The sequence below is a fragment of the Erpetoichthys calabaricus genome, chromosome 1 (genome assembly GCF_900747795.2).
Source record: "Erpetoichthys calabaricus chromosome 1, fErpCal1.3, whole genome shotgun sequence".
Taxonomy (NCBI): domain Eukaryota; kingdom Metazoa; phylum Chordata; class Cladistia; order Polypteriformes; family Polypteridae; genus Erpetoichthys; species Erpetoichthys calabaricus.
Genome location: NC_041394.2, coordinates 352255838 through 352272586, shown reverse-complemented (window position 1 = coordinate 352272586; position 16749 = coordinate 352255838). Strand labels below are relative to the sequence as shown.

The 16749-nt window shown below is 39.7% G+C and overlaps 1 protein-coding gene across 1 annotated transcript in view; it reads left to right on the top strand.

Annotated features, from left to right (window-relative positions):
- LOC114643102 (zinc finger protein 271-like) overlaps positions 1-12636 on the top strand; it is a 63608-nt gene extending 50972 nt beyond the window's left edge. The window contains exon 4 of the mRNA XM_051935645.1: positions 11073-12636. Coding sequence (XP_051791605.1) covers positions 11073-12144 — 1072 coding nt within the window. The 3' untranslated portion in view covers positions 12145-12636. The remainder of the gene's footprint in view (positions 1-11072) is intronic.
- The last annotated feature ends 4113 nt before the right edge of the window (positions 12637-16749 follow it).

Below are 16749 nucleotides of genomic sequence, written 5' to 3'. Positions count from 1 at the left end.
GATATGAGATATTTATCGTTACTAAACAACGTCTGAAGAAAATTTAAATGAACATAACAATACAAATTTGTGTCTAATTTTAATGGATTGACGTGAACTTAACTGTGGGCTCTACTTGACTGAGTCAGTCAGATTAAAACAAATGTTTGACTGTTGTTGTTTACTCGAATGTCCAAATGAAGTAGTCGCCTACATTTAACAAGTCACCTTAAAGACGGGCTATAAACGTATTACAGTTTTAAACGTTGAATAAACTGTCAGAGTTAAATCTTTACTTCTATAATATACAACCCTAAAATGTGTTTTATTACTTTCATTACTATTTATCCACGTTTATTTATTTAAGTATTCCTAATATTCCATTGTAGCCCCTTCAGATCAGATCAGATCAGATCAGCCTCTGTTCTTTGTTTGCTGATGTCTGTTAAATATTCTGCGGTCTTCATGTCAGTTCTCAACACACCAGCAGCTCTAGTGAGTTTCTTGCCTGTGGATCTCATATTCAAGTTTGTTTTTAGTTCTATTATGATTACAGAATATTACAAATCACATACTTGACACTCTCACGTTAAGGTATCAGGGAAGAGACAACGTTAAGAAAGCTGGCAATAAAATCATGACTTTAAAGAATCCATTGGCTGTCTCTACATGTTATCAATGTTAAATGTAAGAAACACGGTTATCATATAGTCACATTTCAATTATTATTTTTATGATGAAGTTTACTATGTTAAACAATCTGTGAAGAGCAAATATTATGCCTTTTAAGAGTAATAATTTTCCAGTTTTTGTGACTGTGCACCTGTTAATCTGGGTATTCAATTATTTGAATTAATTGGATCTTTATTACTATTTGGAATTTAAATACCTCTTTAAGATCATCAAATATATGTTTATTATAATACATATTACTTAGGCAAAAGTGACATTTAGAGATTAAAACATGACAAATGTTTGTTTGTAGTTCATATCTCATTTAGCCTCCACTTGACTCCATCAGGTCCTAGTGGTGTGCTGAACACGTCAGCCTGTCTTTAGGGTCTCTGAGATTGGAGGAGGTCAGGAGTCCAACTGTACAGCAGGTACTGATGGGCATCAGCATCACGACTGGTAACAAGACAGAGATGGCAGATAGTTCAGCTGGGCATCATCCTATATGACTATCCAAGCAAACAGCATATTAAGAGCACACAGAGTCTGTATACTCCAGTATGGCCCTGACATAACCTGTAAACGACTCCACTTTACTGGTCATTTTAGCACACATTATATAGATAGATAGATAGATAGATAGATAGATACTTTATTAATCTCAAGGGAAATTCACATACTCCAGCAGCAGCATACTAATAAAAAAAACATTATTAAATTAAAGAGTAATAAAAATGCAGGTAAAAACAAACAATAACTTTGAATAATGTTAACGTTTACCACCCCGGGTGGAATTGAAGAGTCGCATAGTTTGGGGAAGGAATGATCTCCTCAGTCTGTCAGTGGAGCAGGACAGTGACAGCATTCTGTGGCTAAAGCTGCTCTTCTGTCTGGAGATGACACTGTTTAGTGGATGCATTGGATTCTCCATAATTGATAGGAGCCTTTTGAGCGCCCGTCGCTCTGCCACAGATGTCAAACTGTCCAGCTCCATGCCTACAATAGAGCCTGCTTTCCTCACCAGTTTGTCCAGGCATGAGGCGTCCTTCTTCTTAATGCTGCCTCCCCAGCACACCACCGCATAGAAGAGGGCGCTCGCCACAACCGTCTGATAGAACATCATCAGCATCTTATTGCAGATGTTTAAGGATGCCAGTCTTCTAAGGAAGTATATTCAGCTCTGTCCTCTCTTGCACAGAGCATCAGTATTGGCAGTCCAGTCTAATTTATCATCCAGCTGCACTCCCAGGTATTTATAGGTCTGTACCCTTTGCACACAGTCACCTCTGATGATCACGGGGTCCAGGAGGGGTCTTATCCTACACTAAGTCGGTCAAGTCATAGCCATTACATCATTCAATCTGAACAGCTGGAAATTTATTTTGGCAATGATATTTCTGGTAAGGCATTTTTTTTCTTGTTTGTCATAGGTTTATACTGAAAAACTGGTTTACATCAATTCTACATTCAAGTTTTCTATAGGATATATAATATATATACTGCTCAAAAACATTAAAAGGAACCCTTTTTAATGAGAGTATAGTATCAAGTCACTAACACTTCTGGGCTATTGATCTGGTCAGTTAAGTAGCAGAGGGGCTTGTTGTTTCAACTGCTTTGGTGCATTACAGGAGCAACACTGAGACAACCCCCTAAATAGGAATGAATGGTTTAACAGGTGGAGGGAGGCCACTGACATTTTTCAATCCTCATCTGTTTTGTCACTCATTTTGCATTTGGCTGCGGTCTGTGTCACTACTGATAGCACGAGGCCATACCTGGACCCTACAGAGCTGGCACAGGTAGTCCAACTTCTCCAGGATGGTGGGCACATCAATATGTGCCTCCCATTACCAAAAGGTTTGCTTTGTCTCCCAGCACAGTCTCAAGGACATGGAGGAGATTCCAGGAGACAGGCAGTTACTCTAGGAGAGCTGGACAGGGCCCCTCGTAGAAGGTCCTTCACTTATCAGCAGGACCCACAGGTATCTGCTCCTTTGGGCAAGGAGGAACAGGATGGGCACTGTCAGAAGCTACAAAATGACCTCCAGCAAGCAGGCAGGCCACTGGTGTGAATATCTCTAACCAAACAATCAGAAACAGATTTCATGAAGGTGGCCTGAGGGCCCAACGTCCTCTAGTGGCCACTGTTGAGCTCGATTGGCATTTGCCATAGAATACCAGGATTGACAGGTCCACCACTGGTGCCCTGTGCTTTTCACAGATGAGAGCAGGTTCAACATGAGCACATGTGACAACTCAAAAGGTCTGGAGAAGCCATGGAGAACGTTATGCTGCCTGTAACATCATTCAGCATGACCAGTTTGGTGGTGGCTCAGTGATGGTATATCTGGGGGGGCATATCCATGTAGGGACGCACAGACCTCTACAGGGTAGACAACGGCACCTTGACTGCCATTAGGTATAAGGATGAAATCCTTGGACCCTTTGTCAGACCCTATGCTGGTGCAGTGGCTCCTGGGTTCCTCCTGGTGCACGACAATGTTTGGCTTCATGTGTTAGCGAGAGTATGCAGGCAGTTCCTGGAGGATGAAGGAATCGATACCATTGACTGGACCCCACGCTTGCTCATCTGACCTCAATCCAATAGAACAACTCTGGGTGGGACATTATGTTTCGGTCCATTCGACAACTCGGACTGTCCAGGAGCTCAGTGATGCCCTGGTCCAGATCTGAGAGGAGATCCCCCAGGACCCCATTCGTCGTCTCGTTATGGACATTGTCAGGCATGCGTTATACAAACTACTGAGTATGATTTGGAGTTGCTGCAATGAAATTTCAGCCAAATGGAGTCGACTGCCTACTGCATCATTTTTTCCCATTGATTTTCCGGGTGTCTTTGAATTCATCCCTCTGTAGGTTGATCATTTTCATTTCCATCAAGGAATGTGGCTGCCATCCTTTAGTTCCTAACACATCACCATATCAGTCCATAGCAGTAGAGATAGCCAGCAGGGGTTTCTTGTTCCCATTGAGATCTGATGGGTTTTCAAAGTGTTCCTTTATAATTTTTTTGAGCAGTTTATTTTTCTTCATATGGACACATGCACAGAGATTTTTCTTAAGGCCCTTTGCTCTTCCCCTCTGTGTTTTTTTTTCTTCACCTCTGCTTTCACACGGTGAGCTTTGTAGGATGCCCACTCCAGTACTGATTTTGCTCCATTTTTGTAGGCAGTTTGGCTCCCCGTCAAGCCTTTCAAAATGCTTTGTTCATGTTTTCCAGTTTTATATGCTGTTCAGATCTTTTAAGGTCCTTGTGACAACCCTTAAGAGGTTATCTGGATGAAACATTGAAGCACGGAATTGGAGCAACACTGTGAAGTGACACGCTAACATCATTCTTGCATTGTAAAGTGAAAAAGGCTGTGTGTATGTGTTACTTTTGTGTCAAAGTGAGTTAAATCTAACTTTTGCTCCTGAAAACTTTGTTTTTGTGGTTACCATTAAGGAGCTCTGAGGGTGTTTCATACCTTTTATCGATTTGTTTTTCTTTTTTTGTTTTGCCATCTACACAAGAGCTACTTGAATGTTTAGTAAAGGTACTTGTATTCATACCTTTGTGTTTGTTGGTCAGAGGGCAGAGAAAGCTTTTGCAGTTGCCAGCAAGTCAGTAATTAACTGGTGTCGTAGCAGCAAACAGTCAAGAGCAACTGGAATACCTTACTAGGAAGAAGTTAAACATTTGACATATGATGCAGGACAGATTTAAAGAAATTAATAAGAAATCTGCAGTGGTTACATAAGATTAAAGAAGCTGCAAATGTAAAAATAGCTAAATAAGTCGTAGAAGACTAATTACCCCAATGCTAATAGTAGGTCATTTAGAGTAAGAGGGCAATCATTAAGAAAGATATCAGGGAAGCTAAAATGCAGTTATAGGAATTTTGCAGATAAGGCAAACATATGCACCAAAGAGAGTTTTTCAATATTTTAGTAATAAAAGAAAAGCCAAGGAGGTGAAGCAGATCAGGAACAATAAAGGGGAATTAAATACATAGACAGTGAAATGTCAAATGCACTAAACTTGGTTTTTTTTCTGAAGTTTTCACAAGTGAGCAAGTGGATAACCTCCCAGTGGTAACAGGGACTACTAAGGAGGTACTGAGAGATTTGGAAATTGTAGAGAGAGAAGTGATGCTCAGATTAAATATGCTGAACTCAAACTAATCACTAGCACCAGATAATATTTATCCTCAAGTGCTTAAAGGGGTAAGTGAATACATATATAAACATTTGACACTGTCAAAACACAAAGGGAGAGCAGAAAAAGATTTGGGGATCCGCCCCATATATTATATAACACACAGTATAAGAAAAAAAAGATGTACTCTCTGGTTCCACGTCCAAAAAGGGACAAACTAAAGAGGGAAGGTGCTGGGTTCTTATAGAGGCAGGGGAGGAAGAGGTGGGTCCAAAATCAAAGAGCAGGAAATGACATTGATGGGAGGTGTAGCTAGGAAAGGGGTACAGGAACTGGAGGAAGCGTTTTAGTCTAATTTCTCCTCAGGTGATCTGTAGAAGAGTGAGAAGAAAGGTTTGTGCACTTTGTCAAGGCCTCCTCACGTATCTTGCCCTCAGTTAAGCCCTTAGTCTACCTCCCAAGCGCACGTATGTGACAACACATTTTAGGAAGGCATCGCACACTGCAGAAATTTATGTTGACTGGAAAATATTATCTCATTTTATAAAAAAGGTGATGGGGTTGATCCAAGCAGCTATAGGCCAGTAAGCTTAACATGGATCCCAGATAAATTAATGGAAGGAATTTATTAAGGAAAAGATTGAGCAAGACATGGAAAGAACAGTTTTACTGATCAGGCCTCCATCGTCTGACGTGTTATTTTGGCCACACAGCTAACGTCAGGCAGAAGCTCTTCTTCTGTCACCATCCTTGATTCAGTGCTGCTCCATTTCTTTATGAAACAAATCACCAGGACCAGATAATATTTATCCTCAAGTTCTTATGGAGGCTAGTGAGTACAGATATAAACCCTTAAAACATTTTCAGGAGGTCACTGTGCACTGGAGAGATTCTGAAGGACTGAAAAATGGCAAATATCATCTCATTATATAAAAAGGGTGACAGGGCAAATCAAAGAAACTTTAGGCCAGTAAGCTTAATGTGCATCACAGGAACATTAATGGAAGGAATTATTAAGGATAAGATTGAGCAACACTTGGCAAGGACTGGAGTTATTATGAACAGTCAGCATGGGGTCAGAAGAGGGAGGTCGTGTTCGACTAACATGCTGGAATTCTGTGAGGAGGCAACAAAAGGATACGATCAAAGTGGAGCAGATGAGATTATTTATCTTAACTTTCAGTAAGCATTTGATGAGGTGCCACATGAGATGTTGGGCATCAAACTAAAAGAAGTGGCAGTTCAGGGTGATGTTTGTAGATAGGTGCAGAATTGGCTCAGACACAGGAAGCAGAGAGTGATGGTGAGAGGAATCTTGTTAAAATTGGCTGAGAATTGGGTGATTGTAAGAGTTGTGACCCATAGAGGTCAGTGATGGAGCCATTTCTATTTTTATTATATATAAATATTTGGATAGGAATATGAATAACAAGCTGGTTAAGTTTTCAGGTGATACTAAGCTAGGTGGATTGGCAGTTAATTGAGAATCTATTTAATCATTACAGAGAGACTTGGGCAGATTTGGATGACTACATTTAATGTAAAAAAAATGTAAAGTACCAGGGGGTTCGCCCCCTGCTCGCTTTGCTCACCAACCCCCCGCCATGCTCTATGCACTAGCCACGTCACGTCTCTGCCGCTGGCGTTGTGAAGAGGAGGGTTAAATGCACCCCAAGGAGACACAGCCGCTCCTACGAAACCCCCCATCTTAAACGGTGATACAATGAGAAACAAATAGTTTTTTTTTTTTTTTTTTTTTTTTTTTTTTTAACCTTCTCTTTGCTCGATAAGCTGCTGGCTTTTATATAAATTTTATATTACATTTATAACCCTGTTCAGCAGCTTTCCTACTCTTTGTCTTTTATTTACGGCCCCGGGCGTGGTTAAGTCTCATGGCACAAAGTCTTGTCTCGCAGGACATGAGTTCTTGATATTTTTTTTAATTTTAAGAATCTGAAAATGTAACAACATCACATTAAAGTTTGATAAATTCTGAAAAGAATGATACCAAACATATATATGTAGGTTTTAAAATAATCCCGACTTAAAACATGCGAGAAAATTGTTGCATATTTAAGCTTAGGATTTTATATATATATAGAGTAGATTTGAATAGGAATATGAATAACAAGCTGGTTACGTTTTCAGATGATACCAAAATATGTGGATTGGCAGATAATTGAGAATCTGTTGAATTATTACAGAGAGACTTGGACAGCATACAGGCTTGGGTAGATTTGTGGAAGACAAAATTTAATGTAAGATAATGTAAATATTACACATAGGAAGTAAAAGTGTATGGTTTGAATACACAATGGGAGGTCTGAAAATTCTAAGTACACTCGATAAGAAGAATTTAGGAGTCATAGTGGACTCGTCTCTATCAACTTCCAGACAGTGTTCAGAAGCCATTAAAGTTAATAGAATATCAGTTTATATAGCGCCTTCATGTGTGGAGTACAAGTCCAAGGAAGTTATGTTGAAGTCGTATAACACACTGGTGAGGTCTCATGTGGAGTTCTGTGTGAAGTTTTGGTTTCCAGTCTACAAAAAATACAAAGCAGTGCTAGAAAAAGTCCAGAGGAAAGCTAATTCTATGGGTGAGAGGTAGAATTATCAGAAAAAATTAAATGATTTCAACCTTTTCATTTTAAGCAAATTGAGATTAAGAGGAGGCATGACTGAAGTGTTTAACATAATTAAAGTAATTAGAGCAGTGGAGCCTGGCTGTTACTTTAAAAAGAGTTCAACAAGAACATGAGGACACAGCTGAAGACTTGTTAAGGGATAATTCCACATAAAGATCTCTAGCGGACTAAAAACCCAGCTATGATTCCCACCATCGATAAGATGGTGATTTATTTATTTTTTCAGTGGGGATCCCAGGAACGCACCCAGCCTTGGCCAGATTCACATACACTCCCTCGCAGAGACAAAAAAGCAAACCGGTAATAGAAATTAAAGAATATTAAATGAAAATGATCCTACCCCAGTTCCCCTTACAGCGATATACAATAAACATGAATTTAACAATAACAAACCACTAACACAAACCACACACGATGAAGTCCATGAAAACAGCAACTGATGAAATGAAATGATGGTGGTAGGTAGTCCAGAGATCAGTACGCTGTATATGAATGTAAAGGTCAGTCCTACTGGTATTTCCTGATGAGATGATGACGTGTCAATGGGATCAGGAGCACTCCTTTCTTTGCAGGATGACAATAAATCCCCAGACAGTCCATACACCCAAAACAGGAGACGATCTCCAGGACAAAACAAGAAAACACAAGTAGCAAAACAGAAAGGAAAACAGTCGGGCAACTCCAGACACCAAACACAAAAGACTTTTTGTCCTCTGTTGAACTGGCCTGCTTTTAAATATTGTGCCTGCCTCCTTGTCCCCAGCAGCCCCTGCACCCTCCGCAGACGACCAATCAAAGCCACTGCAGGGACTGCTGGGAGTTCAAGTTTCATTCCCCAGTAGCACCGCTACACATTGAAGAGTTTTTCTTCACACAGAAAACAACAGCCACCATTACCAGGTAGTGTGTTGGAAAGTAGGACTTGTAGGGACTTTGAAAACTCAAACTGATGTTGTTTTAGAGTAGTTGGGTAGATCAGATTGGCAAGAGTTTTGGGGCTGAATGGCCTGTTCTCATCAAGTTGTTTTATAATATTTCCAATTTCTGTTTAGTCAAAGGAAAATAATTTTGTAAGGCTGTAACTTTGTCCACCTTTCCTTTCTCTGTATGAAGATGGGGTCTACATCGTTTGTATGAAAATGTGCTATGTAAATAAATGTTATTGTTGCTGTATCTGGCTGTTAGACTGACGTCAAGGTGTTTCATGCACACTCAATTTAAGAAACTGAATAATACCCCCAGGCTACCAGCTGCAACACAAGCCCGAAAGATGATCGATCTTCTCCCATTGCTTAACAGTCAGAGACGTGCTCTTGTCATGGAATTTGGCCCCCTTTTTACTCCAAACCCACCTTTGCACATTGCGTCCAACAAGTTCTGTTTTGACTTCATCAGTCCACAGGACTTGTTTGCAAAATGCATCGGACTTGTTTAGATGTTCATCTGCAAACTTCTGATGCTGAATTTTATGGTTCTTCTGATGGCTCTTTCGTGAAGGTCATATCTGTGGTGGTGTCGCTGCACCAGGAGGACAGCACATCACCACTCCAGAGTGTGACTACAAAACACTTTCATGAAGGTTTAAGGGTTTTGAATTTTGTTTCTAGCAATCTTATGAGCAGTTCTCTTGGAAATTATTTTGGTTTTCCAGACCTCAACTTGAGCTCCACTGTTGCTGCTATCTGCCACTTCTTAATAACGCTACAAACTGACTCTTTGCTGTCTTCTTGTAGTCTTTTCCTGCTTTGTGACCATTAATTATTCCTCAGAGTGCTGTGCAGCTGCTTAGAGGAGCCCATGGCTGCTGATTGCTGGGACAGGCTGTGAGGAGTCGGAGAATTGATACAGCTTTGACATGTGTATCATGTGGCCATTCCTAATGATGATTGTGAACAAGCCAAAGCCCTTAAGGAGCTAATTTAAAGTCTGACATCTTGGGGTGTGGGGGAAGTTATCCAAGACCTCTGATCACTTGGGGTGCCCATACATTAGTGGAGTGCTCCTTCCTTTTCTCATACTACAAAACAAAAGTAATACATAAATCTTATTTAAATTGCAGAAAAGAATGGTGGCCTTTGGAGATCAATTCATCTTCTATTGACCTAACTATTCCCAGTAACAGTTATTTTGATCCGGGGGTCCCCACACTTTCGCATGTCACTGTATATGAAATGGTGATTTAAAGAAGCCATTTTTTGTTTTGGTGTAAAATGGTTTTAGTTTAATTGTGGATAAATGCGAGGACACATTCCGATTACTGAAAGTGCCTTTTTCATGCTTGGCATGGCATTCTGTTTTATACAGTACTCTCCGTAATGGCTGAAACAAAGAAACATTTTTCTTTCATTTACACCTTTGCTCAACAGATTAAAAATTAACAAAATAAATAATTCAGATGTGATTAAAGTCACATTACACATTTTTATTAAAAGGGGATTTGCAAACATTTCAGTCACACCCTGTAGAAATGACAGCACTTTTTCTATATGGTCCCCCCATTTCAGGGCACCGTAATGTTTGGGCCAATTGATGTCAGAGGAGTTTGTGATTCCTCAGGTGTGTTTCATTGCTTTTGTCTTGCAGGCCTAAGACACCTTGGTTTGCTTCTACCCTTTGGAGTTTGTAGAGGCCATTGTTCAACATGAGGGTAACAGCTGTGTCAATGATAGTCAAAGAAGCCATCATGAGGCTGAAAAACAATAATAAAACCATTCGAGACATCAGTAAAATGTTAGGATGACCTAAATCAACTGTGTGGAATATCAATAAGAAGAAAGAATGAACAGGTGAGCTCAGTAATCACAAAGGAACAGAGAGGCCAAGGAAGACCACCACTGCTGATGACAGAAGATGTTGCTGCAGATTGCATTTTGATTACAGCTTGCACATCCTGATAGTAAGGATATTACATGTAGCTCTGTAACATCTTAAATGTACCACCCCATACAGATGGCATGATGTGGCTCAGTGTGACTGAGAGATTCCTCACCGGTCAGGCAGTTCACACTGAAAAGCCGCCATCGTCAAATAACACACAGCTGTTAAGACCTGTAAGAGAACTGAGATTGTGTGATTGCTGTGTGATGGTCTCTGTAATGAAGGCACATGTTCAGCACACACTTCAAAGAGGATGACAGTAGGGAGTCTAAATCGGCTTCTAATTCGGTCATCATCATGAGCCAAAATGTCATTGTGATGTATCAAAACTCACTTCTTGTGTAGCCAGTCAAGCATCAGAATGTGAAATGTGCAATGAAATGAGATTTTCTGTTCAGTTCATTTTTCCACCAGCTGTTGCTAAAATGCCAACACAAGTAAAGTTTGCATGGGACTTAGAAATGCTCAAAACTTGCCGTAACTTTAAGCCAATTTGAACGTCAAGTTCTTGTTTTAAAAATCCGAACTTTTGTGTGAGAAATGGCTTACACATGTTGCCGAAAATAAAGAAGTTTTATACATATGGCCCTACTAAGTAGTTGTAATTGAGAATGTAAAAGTAAATTGAGTGTGCTTTCCATGTACGACTAAAGTTTTATAATTGCTTATGCTTATCAAGGTTGTTCCTAATTTCAGCCATCATGTATTTAATGTGAGTTAATGTTAATAATAAGGCAGTGGACTAAAAGTAAGCTCTTTTCTTCCCCCTTTTCTTTTAAACTTTGTACAGGAAAGAAAGATCAGTGCAGTTTGGAATCTGGAAAAGAATTCTCTGGCAGGAGCACTCTTCTGAAACACACTGGAGTTCACACCGGAGAGAAGCCATATTGCTGTAATGAATGTGGTAAACAGTTTTCAAGAATGAGCAACCTTCGTAGTCACAAAAGAATTCACACGGGAGAGAAGCCATATTGCTGTAATGAATGTGGTAAACAGTTTTCACAGATGGGCCATCTTCAGAGCCACACTAGAGTTCACACCGGTGAGAAGCCATATTGCTGTAATGAATGTGGTACACAGTTTTCAAGAATGAGCAGCCTTCATAGTCACAAAAGAATTCACACGGGAGAGAAGCCGTATTCCTGTAATGAATGTGGTAAACAGTTTTCACGTATAAACAGTTTGAAGAACCACACTAGCTTTCACACGGGAGAGAAGCCGTATTGCTGTAATGAATGTGGTAAACAGTTTTCACGCATAAGAAGTCTGAAGGACCACACTAGACTTCACACTGGATATATGCCGTATTGCTGTAATGAATGTGGTAAACAGTTTTCACAAATAAACAGTCTTCAGAAACACACTAGAGTTCACACGGGAGAGAAGCCGTATTGCTGTAGTGAATGTGGTAAACAGTTTTCACAAATAGGTAATCTTCACAAACACAGTAGAGTTCACACGGGGGAGAAGCCATATTGTTGTAATGAATGTGGTAAACAGTTTTCAAGAATTAGCAACCTTCGTAGTCATGAACGAATTCACACGGGAGAGAAGCCGTATTGCTGTAATGAATGTGGTAAACAGTTTTCACGTATAAACAGTTTGAAGAACCACACTAGCTTTCACACGGGAGAGAAGCCATATTGCTGTGCTGAATGTGGTAAACAGTTTTCATATATAAGCAGTCTGAAGAACCACACTAGAGTTCACAACAGAATAAAAAGGGTAGCAGTTCAAAAATCAGTACAGAAAAACAAGCACCCTTCAGGACTCGAGAGTGAGGTTCACGCCTGTCTAGAAAAGTAAGCAAACTAAACTATTGTTGACACATTAATCTCTGAGAGAAGCCATATTGCTGTTTGGAATGTGGCAAACAAATCTGTCAGAGGAGTTCTCTTCAGAGATGCACCAGAATTCACACCGGAGAGAAGTACAGCTGAACTGTCCTGACTTAGAGTGAGGTTCACTCCTGCCTGGACAGTAAGCACATGTAACTGACTGGAATCCATCCTACTTAGTGTTGTGTCAGAAACAAATAAACACAGAGGAGAATCAGAAGTTTATATCCTTTTTCCTTTTCCAGAAACAAATAAAGAACAGGGCGGCATACAAACCTCTTCTCACCAAAGCCCCTACAGCCTCCACCATGCGCCTAGCTCTGCTTTCATAACATACATATTACATATAGAACTATTTGCAATATATTATACACATTTCATCAGAAAGAACTCTTTACAATATACATAACCTCACATAATAAATCATAGTTCAGCTATCTTCTTCTATAACACGCTACTGTGGCTGTTCGTTTGTCTGTCCAGGATTTTAAATCACCTGTAGCTCGCAAACCGTTTCACCTATTGTCTTGAAATTTGGTACACATACAGGTGCTGGTCATAAAATTAGAATATCATGACAAAGTTGATTTATTTCAGTAATTCCATTCAAAAAGGGAAACTTGTATATTAGATTCATTCATTACACACAGACTGATGTATTTCAAATGTTTATTTCTTTTAATGTTGATGATTATAACTGACACCTAATGAAAGTCCCAAATTCAGTATCTCGGAAAATTAGAATATCAATTAAGACCAATGCAAAAAAGGATTTTTAGAAATGCTAGCCAACTGAAAAGGTATGAACATGAAAAGTATGAGCATGTACAGCACTCAATATTTAGTTGGGGCTCCTTTGGCCTGGACTACTGCAGCAATGCGGCATGGCATGGAGTCGATCAGCCTGTGGCACTGCTGAGGTGTTATGAGAGCCCATGTTTCTCTGATAGTGGCCTTCATCTCTTCTGAATTGTTGGGTCTGGCGTATTGCATCTTCCTCTTCACAATACCCCATAGATTTTCTATAGGGTTAAGGTCAGGCGAGTTTGCTGGCCAATCAAGAACAGGGATACCATGGTCCTTAAACCAGTTACTGGTGGCTTTGGCACTGTGTGCAGGTGCCAGGTCCTGTTGGAAAATGAAATCTGCATCTCCATAAAGTTCGTCAGCAGCAGGAAGCATGAAGTGCTCTAAAACTTCCTGGTAGACGGCTGCGTTGACCTTGGACCTCAGAAAACACAATGGACCAACACCAGCAGATGACATGGCACCCCAAACCATCACTGACTGTGGAAACTTTACACTGGACCTCACACAACGTGGATTCTGTGCCTCTCCTCTCTTCCTCCAGACTCTGGGACCTTGATTTCCAAAGGAAATGCAAAATTTACTTTCATCTGAAAGCAGCAGTCCAGTCCTTTTTGTCTTTAGCCCAGGCGAGACGCTTCTGACGCTGTCTCTTGTTCAAGAGTGGCTTGACACAAGGAATGCGACAGCTGAAACCCATGTCTTGCATACGTCTGTGCGTGGTGGTTCTTGAAGCACTGACTCCAGCTGCAGTCCACTCTTTGTGAATCTCCCCCACATTTTTGAATGGGTTTTGTTTCACAATCCTCTCCAGGGTGCGGTTATCCCTATTGCTTGTACACTTTTTTCTACCACATCTTGTCCTTCCCTTCGCCTCTCTATTAATGTGCTTGGACACAGAGCTCTGTGAACAGCCAGCCTCTTTAGCAATGACCTTTTGTGTCTTGCCCTCCTTGTGCAAGGTGTCAATGGTCGTCTTTTGGACAACTGTCAAGTCAGCAGTCTTCCCCATGATTGTGTAGCCTACAGAACTAGACTGAGAGACCATTTAAAGTCTTTTGCAGGTGTTTTGAGTTAATTAGCTGATTAGAGTGTGGCACCAGATGTCTTCAATATTAAACCTTTTCACAATATTCTAATTTTCCGAGATACTGAATTTGGGACTTTCATTAGTTGTCAGTTATAATCATCAAAATTAAAAGAAATAAACATTTGAAATACATCAGTCTGTGTGTAATGAATGAATCTAATATACAAGTTTCACTTTTTGAATGGAATTACTGAAATAAATCAACTTTGTCATGATATTCTAATTTTATGACCAGCACCTATATACTACGTGACGTCTACTATCCACTTTCGGGGTGATGATTTTATTACTCTTTTTATTTTTATTTTATTTTATTGTAGAATCAACCCTCGGAAGCGCTCAGCAGGGCGGCCGTGCGGTGCATGTGATTGGACGCCGTTCTCATTCCCTACCACCTTCACTAATCATTCTTGAGGCAGATTGAAGACTTAAGTGCCAGATTAAGTGAAAGATTAAAGAAAACATACTAAGTAATTGCAACACAAAAACTAACTTAATCAGTTTTAATGCGAAAAGATGCAGACAAAAGAAGAGAAGCAGCTGGCCGCTAGGGTGGAGTAAAGAACAGCTGTTCAGGAAACAGCAAGCGCATCAACCTCTGAGCAAACGAATGGTAAACGTGCAGAGAATGAGGATGAATACTAGGAATGCTCAAGTCAAGTGTATTCACTGCACGTTATCATGCAGTGTGCTGTTACTGGTATAATATATATTTTTCTATTTTTATATAACAAAAAATAAAATAACATACCTTTACAAAAAAAAAAAAAAAAAACACAGGGTGCCATACAAACAGCTTCTCGCCAATGCTTATTAAATAATAAATCAAATCAGTTAGTAATAATTACAAACACAAACTTTTAATACAAAATAAATAAAATATAATCTAAATATATAAAATTCTTTTCGCGTTTGAAACAAACGGAAATTACGTATGAGCATTTGAAACGGAAATTACGTATGACCACAGAACATATTATAAAACACTTTTTTAAATTTCAGATACCCACAATGCCACCAAAAAAACAATTTATTGGGGAACTTGGGGAGCCGTCAACATCGACAAAAAGAGTCAGGCTACACATAGAAAGTGAGACAGAAGCACATCGAGAGAGAAGGCTCGCTGATCAACGTATACAACAATCACAGTTGAGGACCTCACAAACACCCGAACAACGTGCTGAACAGAATCGAATTCGACGGATGCAGTATTCACAGGCTACCACGTCACACAGCCGTCAGGGTCTGTATATGGTGGGATTCAATTATAACATTGAAAAAGATTATTGCCTACATCCAAAAGTTACAATAGGAGAAATGGACATCGTGTGTGAGTACTGCCAAGCAAAGAAGTTTAAATTTGAATCACGTGGGATGTGTTGTTCAGAAGGCAAGGTGAAATTAACACCTTTAAGCCATCCACCTGAACCGTTGTTGTCTTATTTCTGGTGCAAATCCACATTCAACTCATTTTCTACAGAACATTAGGAAATACAATTCGTGTTTACAGATGGCATCGTTTGGCACCACGGCTGCTACCGAACAGTCTGGGTAATGTATCTTTACTTCTTAAATGTTAATGTTTTACTGTTTAATAATTTATACGCTTCTTATATGTCATTCAAATTATCTTATCGAAATGTTTTACTGTTTAATAATTTATATTTATATGCAATGTGCTTCTTATATATTACTTCATATTCTCATATGATAATGATGTTAATAATGTTGTTTATATTGATTTGCATGTTATTATAAATGCTCTTTATTTGTTGAAAAATACAATTTGGTAGTTAACAAACTTATTTTATAAATACTGCATTTTATTTTTTTCCCTTGCACTCAGTGAGCAAAGCCACTGGGTAATCAGCTAGTGTAAAATAAAAATGAAAATCCGAAGTATCCATATGGTCATGTTGTACACCATGCTGAATTATATTAAAATGCTGTGGCAGCACACTAAAAGAAGAAATGCTGTTTTTTTAAATTTAGTTTTGTTTTTGTTTGTTTGCTTTTGATAATAAAACATACAAAGACTGTATGTAAGAACACATTGGGGGGGGGGGGGGGGCACATTTGTTATTTAACACTTGAGAATTACCAAATAATATTCATGTCAAATAAATAGAATAAAATTAGAAAAGGCTTGGAGAGAGCAGACTTACCTGTACAGTATCCACCATCACTTGAGGGTGTCTGCAGTCTGTGGAGAGTCACATTAATTAGCATGTGTACTACAAATATAGTTCCAAATAGTACAAATAGTTTTATATACTACAAATAGTTCCAGTAAGAACAGTACTCTGCTATGCTAACAACAAGCCATGGATTACAAGTGACATCAAGGGCCTATTGAACCAGAAGAAAAGGGCGTTTAAAGGTGGTGGTCAGCATGAGCTCAAGCGCGTGCAGAAGGAACTCCCGAGTCCAGCTCAGGGCGGTGAAGGAGCAGTACAGGAGAAAGCTGGAGCAGAAGTTGCAGAATAACAGCATGAAGGAAGTGTGGGATGGGATGAAGATCATCACTGGCTGCAGCTCAAAGTGGGGTGCCACCATCGAGAGAGATGTGGAGATAGCAAAACAAATGAACCTACACCTGAACACCTGCAAAATCAAGGAGCTGGTGGTGGATTTTAGGAGGCCCAGACCTCTCATGGACCCCGTGATCATCAGAGG